The sequence below is a fragment of the Diaphorina citri genome, unplaced genomic scaffold (genome assembly GCF_000475195.1).
Source record: "Diaphorina citri unplaced genomic scaffold, Diaci psyllid genome assembly version 1.1 scaffold265, whole genome shotgun sequence".
NCBI lineage: Eukaryota > Metazoa > Arthropoda > Insecta > Hemiptera > Psyllidae > Diaphorina > Diaphorina citri.
In genome coordinates, this window is record NW_007377702.1 from 33436 (window position 1) to 47802 (window position 14367).

General features: G+C 38.9%; 1 protein-coding gene and 2 long non-coding RNA genes across 3 annotated transcripts in view; 2 read left to right on the forward strand and 1 right to left on the reverse strand.

Moving 5' to 3' along the window:
• The window catches only part of LOC103506839 (intersectin-1), a gene marked incomplete in the record, with an annotated part of 67617 nt that overhangs the window by 29954 nt on the left and 23296 nt on the right, over nt 1-14367 (forward strand). The window contains 14 exon segments of the mRNA XM_026821819.1: nt 594-639; nt 1103-1272; nt 1647-1793; nt 3293-3334; nt 3936-4085; nt 4641-4704; nt 4963-5706; nt 9677-10382; nt 10587-10728; nt 11332-11425; nt 12402-12487; nt 12968-13174; nt 13467-13550; nt 13819-13972. Coding sequence (XP_026677620.1) covers nt 594-639; nt 1103-1272; nt 1647-1793; nt 3293-3334; nt 3936-4085; nt 4641-4704; nt 4963-5706; nt 9677-10382; nt 10587-10728; nt 11332-11425; nt 12402-12487; nt 12968-13174; nt 13467-13550; nt 13819-13972 — 2836 coding nt within the window.
• On the reverse strand, nt 7520-7948 carry LOC113466424. Its single transcript, XR_003390813.1, has 2 exons — nt 7821-7948; nt 7520-7664 (listed from the first exon to the last, which is right to left on the reverse strand). It is a non-coding gene; the product is annotated as an uncharacterized LOC113466424 (long non-coding RNA).
• On the forward strand, nt 9067-9399 carry LOC113466427. The gene is made up of 2 exons (XR_003390816.1): nt 9067-9208; nt 9297-9399. It is a non-coding gene; the product is annotated as an uncharacterized LOC113466427 (long non-coding RNA).

Sequence of the window (14367 nt, forward strand, 5' to 3'; positions counted from 1 at the left end):
GAAAAAATTTCATTGTTGTTAAATACATGCGAAGTCGTTTGACCATTAAAGGCCAAAACGCAAAATGGGGAATGCTAAGGAATTCCTTAAAAGGACAAGTGCCGAGCAGATATTTTCATTTTACAAGGACTGCCTCAATGCTAATATATTATGCAATTTAACAGAAGCGTATGGGTACGAACTACGAACTTCTAGTGGCCGGGGTCACGATCTGCCTTTTTTTTTCTTTTTTTTCCAAGAGGTTTGATAGAGAGAACTGTAACTGCTAAGGTCTTATCATCCCGAAATCGAAGAAAGAAGACGGATAGGAGAAAGCCAGCCGTTCCGAGAACGAGCCTTATCCGCTCAGGATAAAATCTGTCCCGGGCGGGAATCAAACCCGCGACCTAGCGCTTTCCTACTCCCCCCCCTCTCGGTACATCAATATGGACTATCGAGCCCTTCCTTAACAAAATCCTGGATGCGGCCCTGTCGAGGGGGTCTCGGCACTCTCGACCTTCCTAGCCAGCCTAGTTAGCTTAGTTGGTAGTGCGTCTGCCTTGTAAGCGCTAGGCCGCGGGTTCGATTCCCGCACTACTACTGGTGTAGCGGCTACGCCTGCTCCTAGTGCAGTTCCAGCTGCTGAAGTAGTAGAAGGAGGTAAGATATTAGCTTATTGTTGTTTCCCATTATGAACTCTCTCAAGTGAACTTTGAAGATCGTTGAGTTAAAACTTAGAACTAGCCAGCCTACTTAGTTACTCGTAGCTTGGATGGTAGCGCATCGGCCTCGTAAGTGCCACGTCTCGGATTCGATTCTCACTTCTTTTTTTTTTTTTTTTTTTTTTTTTTATGGGATAATATTCGTTCTCGGAACGGCTGGCTTTCTCCTATCCTATCTTCCTTCTCTCTTCGATTTCGGGACGATAAGACCACAGCAGTTACAGTTCCCTCTGTCAAACCTCTTTTTTTTAAACTCTAGGAAAAAAAAATCTACCTACATCGATCGTTGAGTTGAAACTTAGAACTAGCCGGCCTAGTTACTCGTAGCTTGGATGGTAGCGCATCTGCCTCGTAAGTGCTACGTCTCGGGTTCAATTCTCACTTCTTTTTTTTCCTTTCAGAATACTACATTGCGGCTTACCCATATGATTCAACGGAGCCGGGAGATCTCACATTTAACCAGGACGAAGTTATCTACGTGACCAAGAAGGAAAATGATTGGTGGACAGGAACCATAGGGGACAGGACTGGTCTGTTCCCGTCCAACTATGTGGTGCCCTATGAAGCACAGGTAAGGGACTTGTAGATTCATATAAGCTCAACCCATCCTTTAGGGCTCTTTGCCAATACCCCTAAGCCTTAAAGTGGGCTTTTTGTGTATGGAAGAGGTCCCGGGTTCGATTCCCGTCAGGGTTGAAGTTCTTTCGGCTCTTGGAACTCGGGGTGCAGTTAGCCTCGTGAGGACAATTGAGTAGCTATTTTAATCGAGTAGCGACCAGTGGCGGCATTACCAGTGTAAAAAGATTACTGATCTATGAAAATTGATAGCAAAGGAGAAACTTAGTAATCTGCGATATCCACAAAAGTTGTGAAAAGGCTCTGCTTTAACACAAATAAATTCACGATTAAGTACGATACTTATGTACAACGCTGTTCTGTTTGCAGACCCCAGCAGCTGCTGTAGACCCTACTCCCGCCACCCCGGTGGTCAAGGACACCCCCACCAAGAGTGAAGGGGTCACCCGGACTTCTTCTGTCAGTGGCGGGTCTCGATCTGGAACCCCCGACTTCTCAAGCTTCACGGCTGCCCAGGTAAATTCTACGAAAATTAACGCCCCCTTTCCTCGAAGGCGAGGGGCTGTACCCCCCCTTTGTAGCGATTTATCTAGAGTAGATACGAATATGATTGTAGGATTTGAAGATCTACACTTTAATTCATAACTCATTATTTTTAATGTTTTTTTTTATAGTCAACTCTTTCTCTCTCTCTCCTCTCTCTCTCTCTCTCTCTCTCTCTTTCTCTCTCTCTCTCTTTCTCTCCCTCTCCCAAAACCGCTATGGCTGTGTATAGTCAATTTTTTTTCTCTCTCTCTTTAATATTAACCCATTATTGTTGTGTTGTCCCAGTAGATATTATGTGCTCTGTAGTCGCTTCTCTACTATAGCTTCTGCCATCTAAAAAGGAATGATTGGTCTTTGACTAAATTATAACCAGTCATTATCAATTTTTAGTTTTAAAAAAAGTTTCTTTTCAGTATTTTAAGTTTCATTTTGGGGTTCTTGTGGAAAAATTTCCAAAATAGTGGAAATCGACCCCGCGACCTAGGGCTAAATCAGACTTTAATTGAATTTTCAAGTCATCAGGAGGACTTTTTTCTATTGACCGAACGAATTCTCTCTCTCTCTCTCATTCCTCTTTTTTTAGTCTCCTCCCCCTCTCTCTCTTTCTCTCCCTCTCCCAAAACCGCTATGGCTGTGTATAGTCAAGTTTTTTTTTTCTCTCTCTTTAATATTAACCCATTATTGTTGTGTTGTCCCAGTAGATATTATGTGCTCTGTAGTCGCTTCTCTACTATAGCTTCTGCCATCTAAAAAGAAATGATTGGTCTTTGACAAAATTATAACCAGTCATTATCAATTTTTAGTTTCAAAAAAAGTTTCTTTTTATTAGGTATTTTAAATTGAAATAAAAAAAAAGTTATATTTTGGGGTTCTTGTGGAAAAATTTCCAAAATAGTGGAATAGTGGGGGGTGTTTTATTTTAATTTTTTATTGTTAATAAAAAAAGAGGTTTTGTGATACTTTATCTGTATAGGCTAAAGTTCGCCCCGCGCGGAAATCGACCCCGCGACCTAGGGCTAAATCAGACTTTAATTGAATTTTCAAGTCATCAGGAGGACTTTTTTCTATTGACCGAACGAAGTGAAGGTCTACGTTTTAACTCGAGAGTTTTCCATTTGGTTTAGATGTTTGTTTGTTCCACTTTAACACGCGATTGCCTGGTCCGATTTTGGTGAAATTTGGTACTTGAGTTTATAAAATCAAGGCACGTCGATCCTTGAAATTTAAAGTGTCTGAGTGAGGTCTACAGTTCACAGAACTACTAGTTTATTCTTATTTAAACCAAAATCTCGCTTGCTGTGTTGCCTCTCACCCAATTGTTGTTGTTAACCCATTGTATTGTTTCCGGCCTCCGCATCTCACCATTAACCCACTCTGCTTCTGTGTACCACTGTGAATGTGATTGTGTGCATTCTTCTCTCCCCTTACTCTCTCACTCTTACTCACACACCCCCTCTCTCTCACTCCAGTTGGAAGAAAGTCGTCAGGCGTACGAGTCCGAGATGGAAAAGGTTCGTTCACACTTTTTGTACACTTTAAATACCTACAGTTAATTTTATTGATTATAAATAAATTTAATTGTTATGAAAACAAAGTCCTTAAAACAATGAGTGAAATTTAAATTCCTGAAATCAAACCATAAAAGTAGTGTATTTAAATACTAACCACGCAATCAATTTTATTTATTTGTATTATTATTTTACAAATTATTGTTGTATATAAATACTAATGAAGGAATGATACTCGAGGATTTTTTTTTATTGCGTTAAGCATAAATGCTTGTCACAAATGTCGTTCTCCGATTGATAAACTACAACTAAGAAATTGTTGGACTTCTGGGTCCCAGCGGATTGTTAGAGTGCTGGGTCCCAAGGGATTGTTAGAGTTCTGGGTCCCAAGGTATTGTTAGAGTTCTTAGATCCCAAGGGATCGTTAGACTTCTGGGTCCCAGGGGATTGTTAGAATGCTGGGTCCCAAGGGATTGTTAGAGTTCTGGGTCCCGCGGGATTGTTAGGAGTTCTGGATCATCTTCTTTCTTAGTCTGAGTGTGTTGTATCTTGTCACTTTGTTTGATGTGACCCTAAACCTGTGCATTTTGGTTTACTTTTCCAGGCGGGTACTCCAAAGGGTAAGAAGCCTGAGATAGCCACAGTCCTGGCTCCCTACACAGCAACCAGTTCTGAACAACTCAGTCTATCTCGGGGACAACTCATTATGATTCGCAAGAAAACCACGACTGGCTGGTGGGAAGGAGAACTCCAGGTGAGTGGAATGGAATAGACTTTGTAGCTGAGTAGAATACAAATGTACGTTTTTTGTAACCATTTATTTATTATCAGAAACACAAATCATCTCAATATGTATCATATAATGGATCAATTTAAAATGTTAATTGCTCTTAAAAGGAGATTAAAGATAATGGGAGCCAGTCTAGTTAACTTGGAGAGTAGGGTGTCTGCCTTGTAAGCGCTACGTCGCGGGTTCGATTCCCGCCCGGGGCGTATTATATCCTGAAGGATAAGGTTTGTTCTCGGAACGGCTGGCTTTCTTCTATCCTGTCTTCCTTCTTTTTTCACTTTCGAGACGATAAGACCTTAGCAGTTACAGTTCCGTCTACCAAACCTCTTGAAAAATAATACTTTCATTACTAGTATAGCTCGCTATACTGTAGTAATAGAAAGTAATAAATAAAAATAAAATACTTTAACCCTTTTCGTCTTACCTAGGAAATGAATAAAGATAATAAAAAAGTAAGACAATACTGCCGCTTTTTGTTCCTTCAATTAAATAACGTTCTTGTTTTCTGTTCACACGCAGGCTAAGGGCAAGAAGCGACAAGTGGGTTGGTTCCCGGCCTCCTATGTTAAAGTCATGGGAGGAGGAGGAATTTCAATTCAAAAATACTTAATCTAAAACTACAAGTGGGCTCCATCTTCCCATGGAATTGTTCTAATTTTTTTCCTTGTGCCCCTCAATCTCATTGAGATGGCACGTATGATTGAGAATTGAGTTTGATTTTGCAGGAAGTTTTTTGTCTGTCCAAAAGATTTTTTTCTAGGTTTAAGGTAAATCATCAGATGATAGAATCATTCATACCCGAATATTATCTCCCGTCCTATTACTTTCCTCCTTGTTCCAGATCCGTCTCTCCTCTCACCCATCCTTCTTCCTACTCCATTCTACCTACCAACGTTCAACCCTTTCCTAGTTGATCGAGAAAAGATCAGAGACCCTAACTTAGTTGATCAAGAGACAAGCGACCCTTTCCTAGGTGATCGAGAAATTAGTGGTGACCCTAACTTAGTCAATCAAGAGATCAGTAGCCCTAACTTATTTGATCAAGGGACAAGCGACCTTTTCCTAGTTGATCGAGAGACCAATGTCCCTAACTTAGTCAATCAAGAGATCAGCGCCCCTAACCTAGTTGATCAAGAGATCAGCGCCTCGAACTTATTTGATCGAGAAACTAGTTGTGACCCTAACTTATTTGATCAAGAGACCAGTGTCTCGAACCTATTAGATCAAGAGACCAGTGCCTCGAACTTAGTTGATCAAGAGACAAGCGACCCTTTCCTAGGTGATCGAGAAATTAGTGGTGACCCTAACTTAGTCAATCAAGAGATCAGTAGCCCTAACTTATTTGATCAAGGGACAAGCGACCTTTTCCTAGTTGATCGAGAGACCAATGTCCCTAACTTAGTCAATCAAGAGATCAGCGCCCCTAACCTAGTTGATCAAGAGATCAGCGCCTCGAACTTATTTGATCGAGAAACTAGTTGTGAGCCTAACTTATTTGATCAAGAGACCAGTGTCTCGAACCTATTAGATCAAGAGACCAGTGCCTCGAACTTAGTTGATCAAGAGACAAGCGACCCTTTCCTAGGTGATCGAGAAATTACTCGGAAAGGCTGGCTTTTTCCTATCCTGTCTTTCTTCTCTCTTCGATTTACGGGGCGATAACACCTTTGCAGTTACAGTTCCCTCGATCAAAACTAATTTGCGTCCAAAGGTCTCATTTTTGTGAAAACTCCCTTTTTTACATCTTCTTTAAATGATGATGTAGATTTGTAGAAGCTTAATTCATCCTCTAGGGCTGTTTGTTCCTACACCTAAGCCTCGGTTTAGCACTCCCCATTTCACGTTTTGGCCTTTAATGGTCAAACGACTTCGCATGTATTTAACAACAATGAATTTTTTTCGGGGTACAATTGCACAAAACATCTACTTCTTTTGCTATCATTTCACCGCCATGTTTAGTTGCTTCTATTCTGCCTTCTACTTTTAATCGCTTTTTAATTCACTTCAGATTTCTTACCTTTAACTTTGAAGTCTGACATGCCTCACATTTAATCATTCATTTCTTTTTCTTTTTTTTTTTTTAACAAACAAAAGCAAAAGAGTCTAAAATAAATGCTTTTATTTAGTTTTTGGTTTGGTCTAAAAATTTCTTACATTTCTCTTTCCCTCTGCCCCTGTTTCTTATGTTTTTCTAGGAGTTACATCTCCTCTTCTAACTCCGCCGGCTAAAAACTGAAAGGGACCCACGCTCTCCGCGGTTCCCACACTCGACTCACAGTCTATGGGTCGCCAAACTCGACTCCGAAAATTAGTTTTCTTTGTTTACTTAAATATTAGTCATATTTATCTCGTATTGTTTGTCTCTAAACGAGAATTAAATGACATTTTTGGTTTGCCAACACTCACACTTAACTTATACTTTTTATAGGACTTAAATTTGGCACGTACCTTGCTGTTTGGTCTTGTCTCTAAAGCTGTGTCCACACACAGTCGACGGCCGCCGATCGATGTCGACTGAAACCGTCCACACTGTCTCGACAACATAGATTCACCTCGTCGATTGTTTGTTTGTTGTTTCACTTCGTAGTATTAATTATTTTAGCCTTTTTTTTCTAAGCTCGCGTTAATAGGTACTTATGTTCTGCTGACGTTTAGAAGGTGATTTATCACCAGTAATTTTCACATTTTTAAATATTCTTGTCTCTAAAGCTGTGTCCACACACAGTCGACGGCCGCCGATCGATGTCGACTGAAACCGTCCACACTGCCTCGACAACATAGATTCACCTCGTCGATCAATTTCAATCGACGTTCTAAGCTCGCCATTTAGTATGTATTATTTACCTTTTAAAAACGCTTGTATTCTAAATATCTGGGTTCAAAATCCCGTAAACGACTGTGTGGACACAGCTTTAGGCCGACCACTCACATTTCGACCACCGGAATGTATGTGGCGGTCTGACAAAGGATGAGCGTGAGTGCCCAACCTGATCTAATAAAGTTACACTAATAATTCTCTGACTTGAATATTTCCTAAGCTCGCCATTTAGTATGTATTATTTACCTTTTAAAAAACGCTTGTATTCTAAATATCTGGGTTCAAATCCCGTAAATAATTTGGCCTGCTGTCGTAGATAAGATATAGAGAATTGTTTCATTTAAATTTTCATTTCTATTTTAAAATAATAGATATCGAATTCCAATAGCGGGCCCAAAATGTACTTTTTTTTCGAATGAGGAAAAAAATAAATAAAATAAATTAGTAAAAGAAATCAAATGTCCTTGAAACTGTACCTACCCAAATCGTGTATTATAAGCGTATAAGCCGTACCACAGCCAATTTTAAAATAATAGATATCGAATTCCAATAGCGGGCCCAAAATGTACTTTTTTTTTCGAATGAGAAAAAAAAAAAATAAATTAGTAAAAGAAATCAAATGTCCTTGAAACTGTACCTACCCAAATCGTGTATTATAAGCGTATAAGCCGTACCACAGCCAGAATCCAAACCACAAACTAAATAAAATCAAATTCATTTTTCACCTACCATGTGTAAAATCCATTCATTACCAATACCAAACTAACATCATGAATAATAAACTCTTGCCACTAATTTCTACCGCAGTAGTTTTCATAATATGGGTCAGTTGTATATGTCTATCACGACCATTCTTATTTCTATCCAAATAAATTTTTCACCTACCATGTGTAAAATCCATTCATTACCAATACCAAACTAACATCATGAATAAACTCTTGCCACTAATTTCTACCGCAGTAGTTTTCATAATATGGGTCAGTTGTATATGTCTATCACGACCATTCTTATTTCTATGTTCCTCCCCAAAAACTCCCCATTCGAAACGAACCTTGCTAAAACGAATGGTTTGGGCATGAAATGTATGTAACGTTATCACACCCTTGGATTTTTACTTTCCTTCTTTTCAAAGGGTTTTCTAGTAATGTGAATGGTAAATATTTGTAGCTGATTTCACTGAAAAAATAACTCTGGTAGCGAACTTTCAAAATTTTTCTAGACAGTCTCAAACACAAGCCCAATTTGGATATTGATTGGTTAATTATAAACTGTGGTTTAGACTTTGGCTAATTATGAACTATGGTTAGTTAGACTGTGGTTAATTGTGAGCTAACTCTGGCTGTAAACATTTGTCGCTGCATCCCATATTTTAAATCCGCTATTGCACTTTGTGTATTTGTCAATCAAATTTAACCCAAATTTTAAGGGCAAATCAAATTAAAGCTTTTTAGTGTTTTATTTTTCAAGATCTTTCATCCAAATAATTTTATGTAGAGCTGTCTAGAGTCTAGCTAAACCAACAATGCAATTTTTTGCATTCCATATTTTCATTAGAAAGGTCAAGGGACAGGGGGGTTACCTTGTGTTAACTCCTGTAAAGATTTCATTTCATTGTTGTATTTTATTTTAATCACTTTAAATTAATTGTATTGTTTTCTAGGTTCAATTTTAATATTACTCGTATGTAGGTAGGTTTTTTTTTATGTTTGTTTGCCGATTGAAGAATAAACCGATTGGTTTGTATTTTTGTAATTTAGATTCCCGGGGTTTTTCCCCCTCGCAAAATTTCAATATGGCTGGGAGCCTTATAGATGTCAATGCTGGGAGCAGAGGTGGGGAAATGTTGCCAGTGCACACATGTTGCGATAAATAATTAACAATATAAATACCAAGCTAAAGCTGGCAACGTTGCGTTCTAATTTGCAAAAGACAGACCATATTTTAATTTTTTAATTTAATTATTATGTTTACCTAGTCAAATTTACTCACTATGTCATTTTATATAATTTTAATTTAATTGGTAAACTTGTTTTAGGTATTTAATGTTAAAAAAATATTACCAACATCTTTATTGTTATTTTGATAAAACGTATGTCAATATAAAAAGTCCGACTTTGTCAACGATTCTTTGTCTGAAATGTATGAAAGTACATTTTATGTTGAAGCGTTTTTTGAAATGTAATGTGAAGTTGGTATGAATCACCTTATCTAAAGCAATATGACCTTCTAATAATCATATTTCCATTTCGGACTTTTATGTTAACATACAGTTAGCGTTATTCATTTATCGATTTATCATATTATATTCCTCATGAAATATACGTACATTATTACTCCATAATACAAATGTTATCTAGATATCAAAGTGTTAGCGTTATTCATTTATCGATTTATCATATTATATTCCTCATGAAATATACGTACATTATTACTCCATAATACAAATGTTATCTAGTTTAATTTAGTTTACACTTTTTTTTTTTAATTTCAATTAAAAAATACTTAATCTAAAACTACAAGTGGGCTCCATCTTCCCATGGAAGTGTTCTAATTTTTTTCCTTGTGCCCCTCAATCTCATTGAGATGGCACGTATGATTGAGAATTGAGTTTGATTTTGCAGGAAGTTTTTTGTCTGTCCAAAAGATTTTTTTCTAGGTTTAAGGTAAATCATCAGATGATAGAATCATTCATACCCGAATATTATCTCCCGTCCTATTACTTTCCTCCTTGTTCCAGATCCGTCTCTCCTCTCACCCATCCTTCTTCCTACTCCATTCTACCTACCAACGTTCAACCCTTTCCTAGTTGATCGAGAAAAGATCAGAGACCCTAACTTAGTTGATCAAGAGACAAGCGACCCTTTCCTAGGTGATCGAGAAATTAGTGGTGACCCTAACTTAGTCAATCAAGAGATCAGTAGCCCTAACTTATTTGATCAAGGGACAAGCGACCTTTTCCTAGTTGATCGAGAGACCAATGTCCCTAACTTAGTCAATCAAGAGATCAGCGCCCCTAACCTAGTTGATCAAGAGATCAGCGCCTCGAACTTATTTGATCGAGAAACTAGTTGTGACCCTAACTTATTTGATCAAGAGACCAGTGTCTCGAACCTATTAGATCAAGAGACCAGTGCCTCGAACTTAGTTGATCAAGAGACAAGCGACCCTTTCCTAGGTGATCGAGAAATTAGTGGTGACCCTAACTTAGTCAATCAAGAGATCAGTAGCCCTAACTTATTTGATCAAGGGACAAGCGACCTTTTCCTAGTTGATCGAGAGACCAATGTCCCTAACTTAGTCAATCAAGAGATCAGCGCCCCTAACCTAGTTGATCAAGAGATCAGCGCCTCGAACTTATTTGATCGAGAAACTAGTTGTGAGCCTAACTTATTTGATCAAGAGACCAGTGTCTCGAACCTATTAGATCAAGAGACCAGTGCCCAGTGATTCAAGAATTGGGGTGTAAAACCCTTAGAACACCCGGCAGTAATTTCGGGGCTCCTTCCATGTCCTACTGAAACGAGTTTAAACCCTTAGGAAAGTTATTCACTGCTAAAATCTTTAAATTAAGAAGAAGAAGAAGAAGAAAAAGATTGTACCTCGATACCGCTTTCGCATTTCTTAAACTGGACTTGACTGGATTTTTGTTGTTTGTTGACTGGACCAGATGACGGTAGTTTGGAAGGAGATGTGCCACATTCCACGGAGGACAAGAAGAGACAGCAATGCATCAGTGAGCTCATAGATACGGAACAGGCTTATATTGAAGATATGTCTATCGTGCATGAGGTAATACGAGCTTTATTAGTTATTATACCTTTGATTTTATTTATTTACGAAGTTTCCATTTATTAGTTATTCGGTACAAAGCTCTCAATTAAATAAATATTCAACAAATGGTATACCCATGCGTAAAAGTCGGACCTTGTGCCACGGATTTGATTTTGCCAGCCTAGTTAGCTTGGTTAGTAGCGCGTTTGCTTTGTACGTATAAGCGCTAGGCCGTGGGTTAGATTCTCGTCCGAGGAAGGATTTTATCCTGAACGGATAATGTTCGTTTTCGGAAAGGCTGGCTTTTTCCTATCCTGTCTTCCTTCTCTCTTCGATTTACGGGGCGATAACACCTTTGCAGTTACAGTTCCCTCGATCAAAACTAATTTTCGTCCAAAGGTCTCATTTCTGTGAAAACTCCTTTTTTTACATCTTCTTTAAATGATGATGTAGATTTGTAGAAGCTTAATTCATCCTCTAGGGCTGTTTGTTCCTACACCTAAGCCTCGGAGTGGGCTTTTTGTGTGAGGGAAAAAGTATGATGAATTTTCAATTCAAACTGACTTTCACTACTAATTCTGAACTCAGATTTCAAACATGAAAACCATTTTGTGTCGACAGGTGTTTGAGAAGCCTTTGAAGGAAAGTAAAATCCTGACGCGGGAGGAGCACGGTCAGATCTTTGTCAACTGGAAGGAAATCATTGTGTGTAACCATATTATGAATTTTCAATTCAAACTGGCATTCACTACTAATTCTGAACTCAGATTTCAAACATGAAAACCATTTTTTGTCGACAGGTGTTTGAAAAGCCTTTGAAGGAAAGTAAAATCCTGACGCGGGAGGAGCACGGTCAGATCTTTGTCAACTGGAAGGAAACAAATGACGATTACCTACCTTTATCCTACGTCCTACGTACCATGTTTTATATTTTAACCAAGGATGACATTAGATATATATCTAAATTTACGTATTCTTAGGTAATTATTTTACAAATACAGGAAAAGGAGGCGAAAGCGCAGAATAAGAAGCCGATAGTTAGTGACAAAGTCATTTGCAAGAGTTACCCTCTTGCAAGGGGAAATGTTTAGAAACATCCATTTCCGAAAAATAACAAGTCATGCTTTTTTTTGTCAGTTTGTGGCGCTGAGAGTTTCGAAGTTAAACACTATCTTAACTTGTTATGTCTTCAGGTTATAAACTGAAAGCGCCGACTCACAAGCGTCAAGTATTCTGTCAAGTGACCATGGGATCTCAAGAGCATACCACTTCCATCATCAGCATTAACACGTTGGAGCCCAAGTGGAACTCTTCCATGCAGTTCCTTATCAAGGACGTACAGGAAGATGTCCTCTGTATCACTGTGTTCGATAAGGGTCACTATTCCCCGGATGAGTTCAGAGGTAAGACCAAAAGGTTTAAAGGGGAAGCTATAAACCCGAGAGAGCCCAATCTGCTGATGGGCTCTCTCTGTAGCAAATATGTACTTTACAAGTTTACTGTTGCTGAAATTATTCAGCGTATTTTTGGGGTACGGTACCTGTTGTTAACTAATTTGCTGATAGGCTGTCTTAGTCGAGACGAAGGTGGAACGTATTCGATGATTTTTTTTTTTTTTTTTTTTTTTTTTTTTTTTTAGGTTTGTGAGTGCCCAACCTGATCTAATAAAGTTACACTAATAATTCTCTGACTTGAATATTTCAGGGCACTACGGGTTCGCAGAGATATGAGTAGCAAAGGTGACATACGAATGATTGGAGATATTCTGTGTGAACATGTAAGTAAACAGTTGGTAAAGTAAAGAGCCACATGGTCACCCATCCAGATACCAGCCATGCACAATGGATCTTAACTTCAGTGATCCATTGAGGTCTGGCGCATTCTACAAGCTATCACCTTAACCCATCTTTTGGGGCTGTTTGCTCCTACATCTAAGTCTCAGAGTGGGCTTAAGGGCTATCACTGCTGGCTTACCTTTGTAGATTCGTATAAGCTTAACCCATCCCTTGGGACAGGTGCCCCTACACCTAAGCCTCAGAGTGGGCTTTTTGTGTATGCTGGCTTACCTTTGTCTTGATCCTTTTAAAGATCAATCAATCATTCCATAATCGTTCCATCATGGGGATCAATAAATCAATACATAATCGTTTCATCATGGGGCAGATCGATGTTACAAGGCCTCTCCACTAATTTGGATAAAAAAGTGCTCCTTTTCTTGATGCCAATAAATCACGGAAATTCACTCTTTCTCTTTCAGTTGCCTAGAATGACAGCCTATGTCCGATTCTGTAGTTGTCAACTGAGCGCTGCAGCTCTCCTACAGAAGCTCACCGACCAGAGTCCTGAGTTCAAAACCATCTCGAAGAAATGTCAGATGGATCCCAGAACCAAGGGAATGCCACTGAGCTCCTTTCTGATCAAACCCATGCAGCGTATTACCAAATATCCATTGCTTATTAGCAAGGTAAGAATAAATATGCTCAAATGAGAAGGTCTTATGTATTTTCAAACACAAGCAAATTTAATGAGATAACTGTTCCAAGAACAAAGTTTCAAATGCTGGAAACTTGGCCATTAGGGCAAGTTTCCCACGTGACTCCCAATACTTCTCTATGATCCTACGATGTTATTGCTGGACCTTAGTGCAGGACAGGAATACAGGTGCCTTAATAACTTAATATGACTTGAATAAAGACTTGTGTATCTTGAAAATTATGAAGTAATCTTGGAAAAAACTTCCTTTTTCTGTTCTACAGATACTTGAACACACCCCAGCCGGACATGCAGACAGACCCTACCTGGAAGAAGCTCTGGCCAAAGCTGAAGAGTTCTGTACTCAGGTAAGATTCATAAAATGATTTAAGGTCTTATCGTCCCGAAATCGAAGAGAGAAGGAAGACAGGATAGGAGAACGAACATTCCGAGAACATATCAGGATAAAATCCGGGAATCGAACCCGCGGCCTAGCGCTTACAAGACAGACGCGCTACCAACCAAGCTAACTTGGCTGGCAAAGTCTTTAATTTATTAAAAGTCTCAACATTATTATTTGACCTTCGTTCTTTAATTATTTAAAGAGGTTTTTCTTGGTTTCCTTCCAAATCCCAGGTGAATGAAGGAGTTCGGGAGAAGCAAAATTCAGACCGTCTGGAATGGCTGCAGACTCACATCCTCCAGGATAACCAGGACATTCCTCTGCCTGAATCTATTGTGTTCAACTCCCTCACTAATAGCATAGGCCCTCGCAAGTTCCTACATCATGGTAATAATCTTGTTTTTTTCTTGTTTTTTTTTTTTTGTTTTTTTACCAACTTTATGGTTTTTAGTGCGGTGAACTTCAAATTTGGAGATTTCTATTATTACTGTCCTAATTGTCCTATTACAAAATCTCGAGTAAGTGAGGACAGAATTCTATACCTCAGCTTTAAGACCAACCTCAGTGTATTGGTTGGCACGGTGGACTTTCAATCTGGAGGTTGGTGGTTCGAGTGAAAGGCAAGTCATAAAATTTAGCGTACTGTATTAAGCGGGGAACGACATTTGTGACAAGCATTTATGTTTAACACAATTAAAAAAAAAATCTTCAGTTGGGACTTGAACCCGCGCTCTCCAGTTTACCAGGCGAACACCTTGACCACTACTCCACAGTGGCAGGTG